Source organism: Mustela nivalis (genome assembly GCF_964662115.1).
Source record: "Mustela nivalis genome assembly, chromosome: 4".
NCBI classification, from domain to species: Eukaryota; Metazoa; Chordata; class Mammalia; order Carnivora; family Mustelidae; genus Mustela; species Mustela nivalis.
Window position 1 is genome coordinate 145,520,205 of NC_139023.1, and position 12,936 is coordinate 145,533,140.

Consider the following 12,936-nt stretch of genomic DNA (forward strand, 5'->3'; position numbering starts at 1 on the left):
ATTAGAAATACCCAGGAAACCAATGCAGGTGTCATTAACTGCTTGCACCCAAAGTACTGAAAACAAATTTTTTTTTTTTTAAGGTTTTATATATTTGAGAAGAGAGAATGAGAGAGAGAGAGAGAGAGAGAGAGAGAGGAGGGGGAGGGTCAAAGGGAGAAGCAGACTCCCTACCAAGCAGGGAGCCTGATGTGGGACTCATCCTCGTCCCATCCCGGGACTCCAGGACCATGACCTGAGCGGAAGGAAGTCGCTTAACCAACTGAGCCACCCAGGCGCCCCTGAAAACAAATTTCCAAGACAGAAATGTCAGTAGTTTGCGATGGATTCTTAACATCTGGCCTGCTTTGCTCCCATTACTTAACTTCATGTCTAAACCTATGGTCACCCTACACTTTTCCTCTCTTGCCCCACAAGGCCTCAAGACAGGAGTTCAGTTGATGATTAACCATGTATTTTGATAATTAGGACACCTGACATGGTCGTATTGTAGCAAATGGGTTCTGGTGCCACAGAAACACGCTGAATGAATTCTGGGTTCTAAAGCGTAACGTGTCATTCCACTTTGATGGGTAGAAAGTTGAGTTGGAAGCCTCCCACACGACTGGAACCCATGGCAAATCCAGCAGGTTATCCAGCAATTACAACACGAATTTTTCAGAAAAGAGATTTTTCAGAAAAGATATTCTGAATATCTGAAAAGATATTCTAATTTTTTCCGACCCGTGATATCACTTTGTGCTGGGGTGGCGCAGCTACAAGGGCGGGGTGAACAAAGTCTGTGGCAAAGGTATCATCTTGCCCTAGTGAGGGAGCTGTACTTCTAATTTTTCATAGGAATCAGCAGTCCACGGTCGATTTACGGACAGCCTGTGTCGTCCTGCACTGTGCCAGTTCCCTGAGACTTCGTCAATTAGCTCTATTTTCTGCTTAAGCCGTTAAAGCCACCTCCATGGAAACGCCTGAAGAGGCCCGGGCGCGGGGTGGGGGGTGGGGGGGAGGGGAGCAGACAGGTGCGCCCTCTGTTTGGGAATACACAAAGGGCCGACCTAGCCGCCGCTGTGTCCCTGGCAACTCCACGCACGCAAGGCGCGCGCACTTCTCGCGGCGCCGCGGCGCAGTGGGCGGCCCTCCGGGCGGGCGGGGTAGCGCGCGCAGGTCGCCGCGCGTCGGCTCGCGGACACCCTCGGCCTGCTCGCGGACGCGGTGCCCGGGAAGCGCGAAGCCGGCTCCCGGCGACGGCGGCCGCGGCGCCCGCGCTGTAGGGACTTGTAGTCCGCGTGCCTCCCCGGCACCTCCCCCGGGTAGGTCGGTCCGCGCGTCCCCGCCCGCCGCAAGCCGACTTCCTGCCGCCGCCAAAACTACACCTCCCGGCGTCCTCTCCGCCGTGCGGCCGAAAGTGAAAACAAATTCTGGGCTGCGAGGGTGCTGCCCTCCGCCGGGCGCCCCCATCCGCTCCCCGCCCCTCCGGCGCCCTCCTGAGAGGTGGAGAAACGAGAGGCCGCGTCTTTCTCTCTCGACTTCTTCGGCTCCCAGGGTGGGGAGAGCGCGGGGGACGCAGGCCTCGCTTCCCCTGAGCCGGCCCCGCGCACGCGGGAGGCGGGGGTTTCCTCGCCTCACCCGAGTCGGGACGAGGAAACTTGTGGGGGCGGCGACCCCCGGCTGTGTTCCTGAGCCGGGCAGCGAGGCCGCCGGGAAGTGACTTCTCACGCTTGGGGTTTCTTTAGTTTGCCCCCCGTTACCGCCGGGCGCGTGGTCCCCCGGGAGGCGGCCGCGTGCGCACAGCCATGCATTAGGCAGGGCTCCCCTATGCGCGCGGGGAGCGCCGCCCGCTGCCTCGGGCCGCCGCTGTCTGCCGCCGCCCGCGGAGCCCGAGCCCGAGCCGCCGCCCGTCCTAGGCCGGGGCGTCAAGGAGCCGGGGGCGCGGCCATGTGGGGCTAGTCCGCGCCGCGCCTGGCCTGCACAAGGACCGGCAACATGGAGGCGGCCGTCGGCGCTTCCGACGGGGGGGACCAGGGCGGCGCGGGGCCCCGCGAGGACGCGACGCCCATGGACGCCTATCTGCGGAAACTGGGCTTGTATCGGAAACTGGTCGCCAAGGACGGGTCGTGCCTATTCCGGGCCGTGGCGGAGCAGGTAATGGGGTGGGGAACGGGAGGAAGCTGGGTGGGAAAGCGGCGGCGGGCAGCTGTGCGGGCCGCCCACGTCCGGGGCAGCGCGTGGCCCGGCTGGCGTCACAGCGGCCCATTGTAACGCAGGAATGGGATGCTGCCCTGGGTTTGGAAGCTGTAAATCGAAACTTAAAAACCCGTAAATTAACTGGGTGTCGTCCCTCCCGGTGAAGAGGTAATGAGGACAACCTGTGAGGCCTGTTGAGCCGCGTGTACGGTTGATTGATTGCTGGGGACTTGGTGAAATGATATTTTTCCATTCTGGTCCGCGTTCACCTCGGTTTTATAAGCACAGCGTTCACGCCAGTAAACCAGGTGTTTACTAGAGGAGGTGGTGCACCAGGCGGTACTCGCAGAGCATTGTTTTTTCTGCTGCTGGACTTTGGAATGTCGGGGAGTCGGCCCGTCGATGTCCACTTGAATTAAGAGCGGAAAAATGCAGTTTGGGGACGTCAGCTTTTTAAGAATATAGAATGTTTTAAAAGAATTGTCTTTGAGTAGATTCCACTCATTGTTATGCTCTGCAAGGTATGCTGAAAATAATTTACTTCTTAAAAGTCTGATGTTAGGGATTCTCTCTAGGCTTTTGACTGAATTATTCCTTGCTAATGGTCAACATGACTTTCTAACAAGGAAGAATTTTTCTTTTAAGAAAGAGATTTTCCGCGTTATATAACACCGTGTAGTTGGTATGCAGTCACCGAAATCCATCCTATATTTGAAAAATAGCTGCTGAAATAGTTGGATAAAAGTCTCATATTACTGTCCTGGTGTGTATTTCATACCTTTCACAGTTTGCTTTTCTTCAGCTTAAGATCTCTTCCTATCATCTCTTTCCCTCCCGTGGAGTTTTTATGATTTTTTTTTTCCCCTCTCACCTTTTTTTGAATGCTAAGTAGTTTTTCAGAATTTTTGTGAGTCAGTGTTTTACTTAACATCTGTAGTCTGGTCTATTCTTACTTTTTTCAACTTCTAAAGGCGAGCCATTTATTTTTCAGGGCCCTTGCTTTCACATCAATATCAGAAAATCTGTTTTTCAACGAGAAATTGACTTAACTGCTTCAGCTTTGCATTATGTTGCAGGCGTTGTCATTCATACATTCTGTGTATAACTCCCCAAATCCAGCCCTGTCTTTTTCAGTTCATTAGATTTCTCTCATTTTTAGAAATTTAGGATGTTCCAATGTTGTTGTGGGATATGTTCACACACTCCCACCCCAGTCTTTACTATTAGTAGATAAACAATCTGTCCCATTTGTGAATTTTCTGGATCTCCATCTGTCCTGGTGTTTCTGCCTCAGCCTCCCCGGACTCCTCAGCACCTCCGGAAGCGGAACGAAGAGGTGGAAGTGAATTTAGCCCTTATTTACACATAGTGTTAGCTCTAGCAAGAATTTGGTTAGGAAGAAGGGAGAAACGGATGAAAATAAGGGAAGTTTGATGCTTATTTGGCATTGGATTATCCCGATCCTGGTTCATAGTGAAGTAGAAAAGTGTGTCTCGTTTCCATATCCTGTGCCATAACTGGCAAACTTGGTTATACAGAAATCTCTCTTAGGGAGGATGTCTATTTTTAAGTAGAAGGGGGCAAAGTTAGTGTCACTAAGAACTAACTCATTGTTCATGTCATATAACACATTTTATTGTATCTCAGGATTTAAATCAGGCATAAAGAAAATGTCTTCTTCAATTCTGCGACTGTGATTTTTAGTATACTGAGCTTAGAAAGCTTAATACCATGAATTTTGAGGGAAACTCCTTTCTTTAGCAGACATGAATTAAGGATATAGCCTTCATGGCTAAAGGCACAATTTGTGTATTGGGGTGGGGAGGGAAGTAACACCAACCTCAGACTTAAAGGGTGTGCTCTGTAAAAATATGTACAAAGGATTTACTTGTTTGCCAACAGTTTTTCCAATAATATCAAAATAATTTATCATTTCTAAGAAGGAGCCAGAGTAAATAATCTAAATGGCAATTTTGGGGAGGTAGGTTGGGAGGTACTTGAATTAGGAGTCTCCTTTTCCTCCAAATTACCTGGTTTAGATAGGCCCTTCCCTTTTTACACTTCTGGACTTGGGCCTGCAGGAGGCCTGACCTGAATCAGCTCTGTGGCCGTGGAGCTAAAAATAGGGCGCTCTTAGAGGATTTGCTAAAGCAGTGTGTCTCCGCCTTTCCTAGTGTTTATCACTATCTTGTCCCAAGTAAAGATTGGAAAGTCTCCTATTTTCTAGGTTATTTTCTGGCATATAATAATTTGCAGAGATACTTGTCTTAATATTCACATTCTTCCTGTCCTTGAACTTGCACAAAGTTGTACTTTTTAAACAGTTGTCATTTAACCAACCTTCTCTTGCAGTGCTTGGCTTTGTAAAGCTCCAGTACTCTACAAGTTATGAAAGTTGCTGAGAATTTTGCTTCTGAGTGACAGGTTCAGATTTCATGTGTTAATAAGACCTTTTTAAGAGGAGAAAAAACAGATATGCTTGTCATTGTTTTTAATGGGAGGTAGGCTTTAATCAGCTATGCCTGCCACCTGTTGCTAGGTAAATGGCTCTAACACTGTCTTCAGTTTGCCAGTGGCAAGAAAGCCCTATCGGACAACATTGGTTTACTCAAATAATATCTTTATTCATATTTACTCAAATAATATCTTTATTCAGTAGTGTCTTAGGTAGCTTCTGTGGAAGAAGAGTTGCTAAATGTCACTTGTTGAATTGGCAAAAATATTGTGTGGTGGTTTATTTTTCTATATGGACATTTCTTCTAGGGTTGGAAGCTTAGAATGTGTAAAGATGCTTTTCAGTAGTTTCCAAGATAGCAATATAGGAGTACTTCCTTAAGCTGAAAACCAGCAGTATGCTGAAAACAAACATTGCTAACCTCAGCTAGTACATCTTCAGTGTACCTTAGTGTAAAGACATAACTAGCTCTCTCCAGACAGTCATGACTCTCTGGTTCTGTGAGTATACAGATTTTATTTATTTATTTATTTATTTATTTATTTTAGAGGTAGAGAGAGATGGAGAGAGTGTGTGCTAGTGATTGCAAGTGCGTGTGGAGGGAGAGACAGAAGGGGAAGGAGATGGGGGAGAATCTCAAGCAGACTACATGGATTGAGAAGTCCAGTGTGGGGCATGACGCGGGGCTCACTTTCACGACCCTGAGATCACAGATCATGACCTGAGCTGAAACCAAGAGTTGGACATTTAACTGAGCCACCCAGGTGCCCCTCAGGTTCTGTTTGTATAAATGAACCTTGAATGTTATCCAGAGACCTGTAAAATGCAGTTGGATCCTCCCTTTTCCTGAATTCACTGCTCATCTGAGCGTGAGGAAGAATCTCTCATTTGGACCTGTAACTCCTTTTTTTTTTTTTTTTTTTTTTTTTTAAAGATTATTTATTTATTTATTTGACAGAGAAATCACAAGTAGGCAGAGAGGCAGGCAGAGAGGGAGAACCAGGCTCCCTGCTGAGCAGAGAGCCTGATGTCAGGCTCATTCCTAGGACCCTGGGATCATGACCTGAGCTGAAGGCAGAGGTTTAACCCACTGAGCCACCCAGGTGCCCCTGGACCTGTAACTCTTTTTTTTTTTTTTTTTTTTTAATTTATTTATCAGAGAGAGAGAGGGGGAGAGAGCGAGCACAGGCAGACAGAATGGCAGGCAGAGGCAGAGGGAGAAGCAGGCTCCCTGCTGAGCAAGGAGCCCGATGTGGGACTCGATCCCAGGACGCCGGGATCATGACCTGAGCCGAAGGCAGCTGCTTAACCAACTGAGCCACCCAGGCGTCCCTGGACCTGTAACTCTTAAAGCTACTTTATATTAATATAAATTCTCTTTTCAGGAGCCTTATTAGTAGTGGGACATGTGGTTATTTTAAATGGTTCAGGGTCTCCCCCCGCCCCCCAACCCTTTAGGGTACCAGGAACACTTTGATTTGAGACACTCAGTAATAGAAAATAATTTTAATCTTTTCTTTTAAGCATGATAAAGTATTGGAGGCTAGCCAAAAGGGTTCCTAAGTATTTGATTATACTAGTTTCTTTCAAATCAAAGCTTTAGCATTTCAGTAATAGACAAAATGCCTGTTAAGTTATCCTTTCATTGAACTAGTTTAACAGAAGAATACAGAGGCTACAAAGTGAGAGGATTTTGATCATCTTTGTTGTGGCTTATTTCAGTTGGTGCTTTAAGATTTTGGGCTGAGGCTCTTGGCTGGCTCAGTTGGTAGAACACGTGACTCTTGATCTCAGTGTTGGTGAGTTCAAGCTCCATGTTGAGCATGGAGCCCACTGAAAATAAAAACAAACACAAAAAGATTTTGGGCCTAAGAGCAAGTTTCAAGGCCCTTGGGATGGTAGAACATAGCAGCATGTTTGCATTTTGTGTGCTGCTCACTTGGATATTCCTTCAAGAATTGTGGAAGGGGCGCCTGGGTGGCTCAGTGGGTTAAAGCCTCTGCCTTTGGCTCAGCTCATGATCCCAGGGTCCTGGGATCGAGCCCCACATCAGGCTCTCTGCTCAGCGGGGAGCCTGCTTCCTCCTCTCTGCCTGCCTCTCTGCCTACTTGTGATCTCTCTCTGTCATATAAATAAATAAAATTCTTAAAAAAAAAAGAATTGTGGAAGGGGCGCCTGGGTGGCTCAGTGGGTTAAGCCTCTGTCTTCAACTCAGGTCATGATCCCAGGGTCCTGGAATCCAGCCCCTCATTGGGCTCTCTGCTCAGCAGGGAGCCTGCCCCCCCCCCTCTCTGCCTACTTGTGATCTCTGTCTGTCAAATAAATAAACAAAATCTTAAAAAACAAAACAAAAAAAAACACTAGAAAAAAAAAAGAATTGTGGAAGCCTGACAACTAAGGATTGGGAATGAGTACCTTAATTTTTCTGAAACCACAGGGGAATTATATCTCTACATAACATGTAATTCCAAATTATTGGAAAAAAGAAATCTAATTCTTACAAGCTTAAAGGGTCCTGTTGAAGTTGCCTATTCTTGTTTCCAGCAAGTATAGGATGAAGCTAAGCACTATGTGGCAGAGGTTCTGTTAGCCCTGCATTGTGAAGAGCAAAGCTATAGGAAGGCTGGTCAAGAAAGTAAAAAGTATGTTTCGTTTACAGTGGTTTCCTCACATGAATGACTTAAAGGAGAAATGGTAGTAAGTACTTCATAGAACGACTTAAGAAGTAGCACTGACTATAGTTCACTTCACCTGTGGTTAGAGGAAGAGGTGGGAATGAAAAAAGATTTAGAAATTACTAAATGGCAAACAGAGAGAAACTGATTTCTATTGCTTGTGAGGTTATTTAGGGTGTGAAAGAAAGTTCTAGCATGCACCTTAAATTCTCTTAAAAAATGTGTATATAGTATGTTGCTTTTCTTTTTCAGGTGTTACACTCTCAGTCTCGCCATGTGGAAGTCAGAATGGCCTGTATTCACTATCTTCGAGAGAACAGAGAGAAATTTGAAGCGGTAATTTGTAATTTTTAAACATGGAATGGTGTCTTGACTTGCATTTACATTTCAGCCTTTAGAAGTGGTCTGGTGGGAGTTTCACAGCCTGAATCTTAATGCAGGTTATGGGAAAAAAAAACTGCTTTATTGAATTTAAATCCAGTTACATACAGTTGTGATTTTTTTTTAAGCTGTTTTGTGGTTTTCATTTCTTTAGACATTTAGAAAGTTATGATAGGTAAGATACAGGCCTGTGGAAGATGAAAGGATGACTTGGACAGAATCCTTGAATATTAAGAGTGAGCTTTGTCTGTCATGGTCAGGAAATTGGGTGTCTTGGTTAATTAATAGTTTTCTATGATTTGTAACTCCCTATGAATTTAAAAAATTTCAGACTTGGAGTATAAAACATATGCTGAGCATAGCTAATACTCAGCCTTTAATTTTATCAGAAGGCATTTATAGATTTTTAATTTTCAGGGTTCATCATTATGAATCATATATCAGAACACTGTAATTATGTAAATAATGATTAATAGTTGCTAGAATGTTGTATAACAACTTACTGTAATTTTCTGAGTAGTATGTAGTAGGCTGTGAAATAAGATGCTAGAGTGGCCTGTTTTCTTTTTACATTGAAAGCTTTATAGGATTTACTAGTACTGGTTTTATGACCTAGAATTAGGCCATTGGACTTTTAATGATACTTTTCCCCTTTGACTGCCAAAAAACCACTGACACCTTGCAAATATCTCAATTCTAAAACTTAATAGGTAAATAGTTCTTAATTTGGTTGTGCTTTTTGGTTGGTGTTCCTGTATTCAAGCCAGATGGTACTACTGGTGACATTCTAGATGTATTCTGGGTACCATGTTATAAGCAAGGCAGTAATATATTCCAGGAAGGAGAGTTAACCCACTTGATCAGGAGATTTGAGAACTTGTTTTACAAAAAGGAAACTGGTGATGTGGAGGATAGATAAGAGAGAGTATTAGGGTATAGTATAAAAGGGGGAGGGGTGAGGTGAGTGGAGTGCTTTTTACATATTTTAAAGAAATTACAAGTGATTAATCATTATTATTGGTCCCACAGAGTAAAACACTGTTGACAGTAATGGAAATTGCTGTCATTAGTTGAGCACTTCCTCTGTGCCAGGCATTGTTTAAGTTCTTTGCTTATATTTATTTAGCCCTCAACATTTTTAAGAGGTATGATCAGAGGTTGAAAGTTCCAAGGGGAAAAGTTTCACTTTCTTTTTAGAATTTATACTAAGCACCTTCAAAGAATTCTTATTGGCCAAAACTGGAAAAGACTGTCATGGGAAGGAGGGTGAGGGTGTGTGCTTTGTTTACTTACAGTGTTTAGTCAGACACTTTCTGATTAGAGAGGAGAATCTCAGATTGGATGCAGGCTTGTATCAGAACACTAAATAGGTCTCTTCCAACTTTAAATGGTTCTGTGGGGGTTTTTTCCCCCAAAAGTATAAATAATCACCTCATACAGAATTGTGTTGGTGGGATATTTAAAATATATGGCTGTTTTCTTATAAGGATGTGTTGAAACTTAAGATACATTTTGGAAATTTGACAGCATATGATCTAGAAAAGAATCAATCTCAAAAAAACCATGGATGTTTAAAAGATTTTTATAGACTGGAACATGTACTTTAATGTTTTTATATATATCAGTTTGCTAAGTTAACTGGGACTATACTTTAAATAGAATTTGGTGTTCAGATGAGTGTCTTTTAGAGATTTTTTTTTTTCAGTTAAATTAGTGTGATGGCTAACAGAAATCACATAGCTTGAATAAACTTTTTGAGTTAAACTGTGAAGCAAATTGTGGTAGAAAAATCTTGTTGGTTCTCCACAGTATCTTGCATTATTAGTTCTCATTTGTTTTTAGTGTGACCTAAGAGACATTATTCATATGTGTAATAGTAAATTAATATTTCTTAGTATATTGTCTCTGCATTGGCCATTACAAAATACTCCTCTTAAGTGCTTGTTTCATATATTTGTCTGTTCGTGTCACCGACAATGACCTTGAATTGCCTTCTCCCTCAGTTTGCAAGTCTTTCCTGGGCCCACGGCCCTCTCTAAACAGGTGTCCAGTTGAGTGAGTTCCTCTCTTACTCTGTTCTCCCCAACCAGTTGTCCTGTTTCTGTTGGCTGGTTGGCTTCTATCTTCTCAACATAGCTTTCATTGCCTTTTCACACCACATTGTGCCTGTCCACATCCTGTCCAGGAAATCTTTTCTGAAATGTTTCCTTTTAAAAATTCTTTTGTCTGTTTATAATCTTCACTTAATGATTTTTATGTATTTTAATAATTAGGTTGTTTACATGTATTACTATTACTGATGTATCCAAGGTTCATGTAAAAACTTGGTAATTCACAGTGAAAAGATTTTTTGTTTTGATACATTTCTAATAGATTTTTTTTTTTTTTTTTTGCAGTTTATAGAAGGGTCATTTGAAGAGTATTTAAAACGTTTGGAAAATCCACAGGTATGCAGTGATTCTGTAATATATTTTTTCTATTTATTATGTATTGAAGTAATCAGCATTCATTAAAATGTGATGTAGTGTATGGAGGGGTTACAGCAAGTACTTTTTTTCATAAACATTTCTTAGTTGCACATTTTATGTAGCATTTAATTGGAAGACAGTTGGAGCTGTGTTTAAGATGTTGCCTCAGTAAGGACAGAGTAAGATTTTTAATCTTTGTCAAAATGGCATCTGAATATAGCATAAAAGACCTACAGTAACAGTGGTGATGATTTTCGGGATTCTGTATTGGTATGGATATTGGTCTTGGTGGACAGAGTGCAAGGTTTGATTGCTTCTTTAGGCCTCTGGGATGGTAGGTTCTTTTATGGAGGTTCCATTTCCCATGATCAGCTTGAGAAGAGAGACTGTTGAGAGGAAAACGATGGCACTTCCCAAGTCCCACTGCCTTACTTTTCTCAGTCATGTTGAAGTTAAAAGAATTTTTGTTTTTTTCCTGTTTGAAAAACTAATACTCTTCTCTGTAAAAATCCAAAATCATGAAATGCCACACAGAACGCCTTGTAGAATGTTCTGTCATCCCTAGAGGTAATTTCTGTTGAGTTTACAATGACATTAGCCAAGGAAGAGCCTAAGAAGAGGAGTCGGGTAGGGAGGAAGAGAAATAGTAACTTAGGAGCAGTTTATTTGATTAACAATTGGTGTCTCCATTTGATTCTCTGAAACTAATTGAAGTCCTTGTTGAGTGCCAAGAATAGACAGGCACTCTGGGGATGCAGAGGTAACTGGGGTTTGGGTACTGTTCTCAGGAGTTGCCCTGTAGTATGGAAAAATACCTAATACAGCTGAGAAAGCACACGTCATAAGTCTAGATAATGATGCTATAGGCATTCACAATTCTATTTTTACCTAGGCAGGCAAAAGAAGAGATAGTAGGTTGGCATTTGAAGTCTGAATAGATTCGGAATGAGAAATGCCTAGCGTGAATGGTCTTTCTAGGTAGGGAAAATTGTGAGCAAGGCAAATTCAGAAAGCAGTTCAGTTTGTGTTCAGTCAGGGCATGCTGTGGGACTGGTCATGGAAGAGCCTTCACTGCTAGGCTCAGTATGGAGCTTATCTTTAGGCTAGCATTTGAAGAGTGTCAGCCATTGACTGTCTGCATCAGAATTACTTAAGGTGGTTGTAAATTCCACTATTCCAGACCTGAATTAAAGTCTATGCCTAGGACCTGAGAATGTGGTATTGGGAAACCTTTCAACTTTTTTGAGGCAAGAAGTGAGTATGTCACTGCTGGGAATCAAGAATAGTGCTTGGCTTCCTTGTTGGCTATCTGAAGAGATGGATAAAAGAATATCGGGCAGAGATAGTTTGGAAGTGGATGAGACTCGAGGTGGGAAGACCGTTGCATGGTTTAAAAAAAAAAAAGTTTAATACATGGAAAAATGTGCACATTATGTGCAGTGTTAAAAAAAAAAAAAAGGAGTATTGTGTTACTCCAGTTCTGGAGGCAGACATCTCTGAAGGTCTTTTCGCTAAATCCACTCCTGATTCCATTTTTATTTCAGTCATTTCAGTACGGAGTTTTGCCCACATATCATGGTCACAGATACCATTTTCCTGTAGCGCCCCCCCCCCCTTACCTTAAAGCCTCTTTGATGACGAGGATTGTATATTTTTATTGCTTTTGGGATTTTCATAGTTAACTTTAGTTTGGGGTGCTGAACTGAATGTTAAATTCACATTGCATTCTATGTAACATACTGGAAAGATAAATACCAGAATGTTAACTTTAGTAATATTCTTGGTGATTTAAAAAAAATTTTTTTTATTTTTTTATAAACATATAATGTATTATTAGCCCCAGGGGTACAAGTCTGTGACTCGCCAGGTTTACATACTTCACTCACCATAGCATATACCCTCTCCAATGTCCATAACCCCACCACCCTTTCTCGATCCCCTTCTCCCCAGCAACCCTCCTTCTGGTGATTTTTGTTCCATTATGGAAAGTAAAGGAAGCAACAAAGTCTGTTTATTAACCCCCCCACACACACACTTTTTTTTTTTTTAAAGTAAGTTCTACGGCCAACATGGGGCTTGAACTCATTACTTAGAGATCAAGAGTCACATGCCCTACTGACTGAGCCAGCTAGGTGCCCCCTGTTCCTTAACTTTTTAATCCCACAATGTTGTTTATAGTAATTTTTGTGTAGCAGTTCAGGCTGTCAAGCTATGAGTTTCTGAGAAAGGGTGGGCATGGTGGGAATGGAGAGAAAAGGGATAGAGGGAGGAAATGAAGTAGTGTGAACCAGACTGACACTGATTTGGGCATCTACAGGAGGAAGAAGGGAAGTTGCTGCGGTTTTGAGCATGTTCCGGGATATGGGGTCTCCTTCCCAGGGTGCTGGCTGGCCAGCCAGCTTTTTTATTTTTATGACACCTTGCCTCTCCCCCCCCCCCCCCAAATCTAATCAGATTTCTTCTCCAGATGTTTCAGGTACCTTCTGAATAGTAGTTCATGCTTCTTCTTCTTCTTCTTTTTTTTTTTAATTAGAGAAAGTGTGTGCATGCATGTGCGTGGGCAAGAGGAGGGGCAGAGGGAGAGGGAAAAACACTCTATGCATGGAGCCCAACTATGGGGGGGCTCCATCCCAAGACCCTGAGATCATGATCTGAGCCTAAGTCAGACGCTTAACTGACTGAGCTACCCAGGCACCCCTGTGCTTCTTTATTAGCAACAGATAATGTCTTTTTTCGTTTTTCTTTTTCCCTGATATATGGAATGTATGAAATGAGAAGA

The 12,936-nt window shown here is 43.1% G+C and overlaps 1 protein-coding gene across 7 annotated transcripts in view; it reads left to right on the forward strand.

The window, feature by feature from the left end:
• The first annotated feature begins 1,163 nt into the window (after nucleotides 1-1,163).
• Nucleotides 1,164-12,936, forward strand: part of OTUD4 (OTU deubiquitinase 4) — a 57,743-nt gene continuing 45,970 nt past the window's right edge. For 2 of the 7 annotated variants that reach the window (XM_082728257.1, XM_082728258.1), the window contains exons 1-3: nucleotides 1,321-2,136; nucleotides 7,561-7,644; nucleotides 10,086-10,136. In XM_082728257.1, coding sequence (XP_082584383.1) covers nucleotides 1,978-2,136; nucleotides 7,561-7,644; nucleotides 10,086-10,136 — 294 coding nt within the window. In that variant the 5' untranslated portion in view covers nucleotides 1,321-1,977. The other 5 variants (XM_082728262.1, XM_082728259.1, XM_082728263.1 and 2 more) reach the window with 5 other exon arrangements.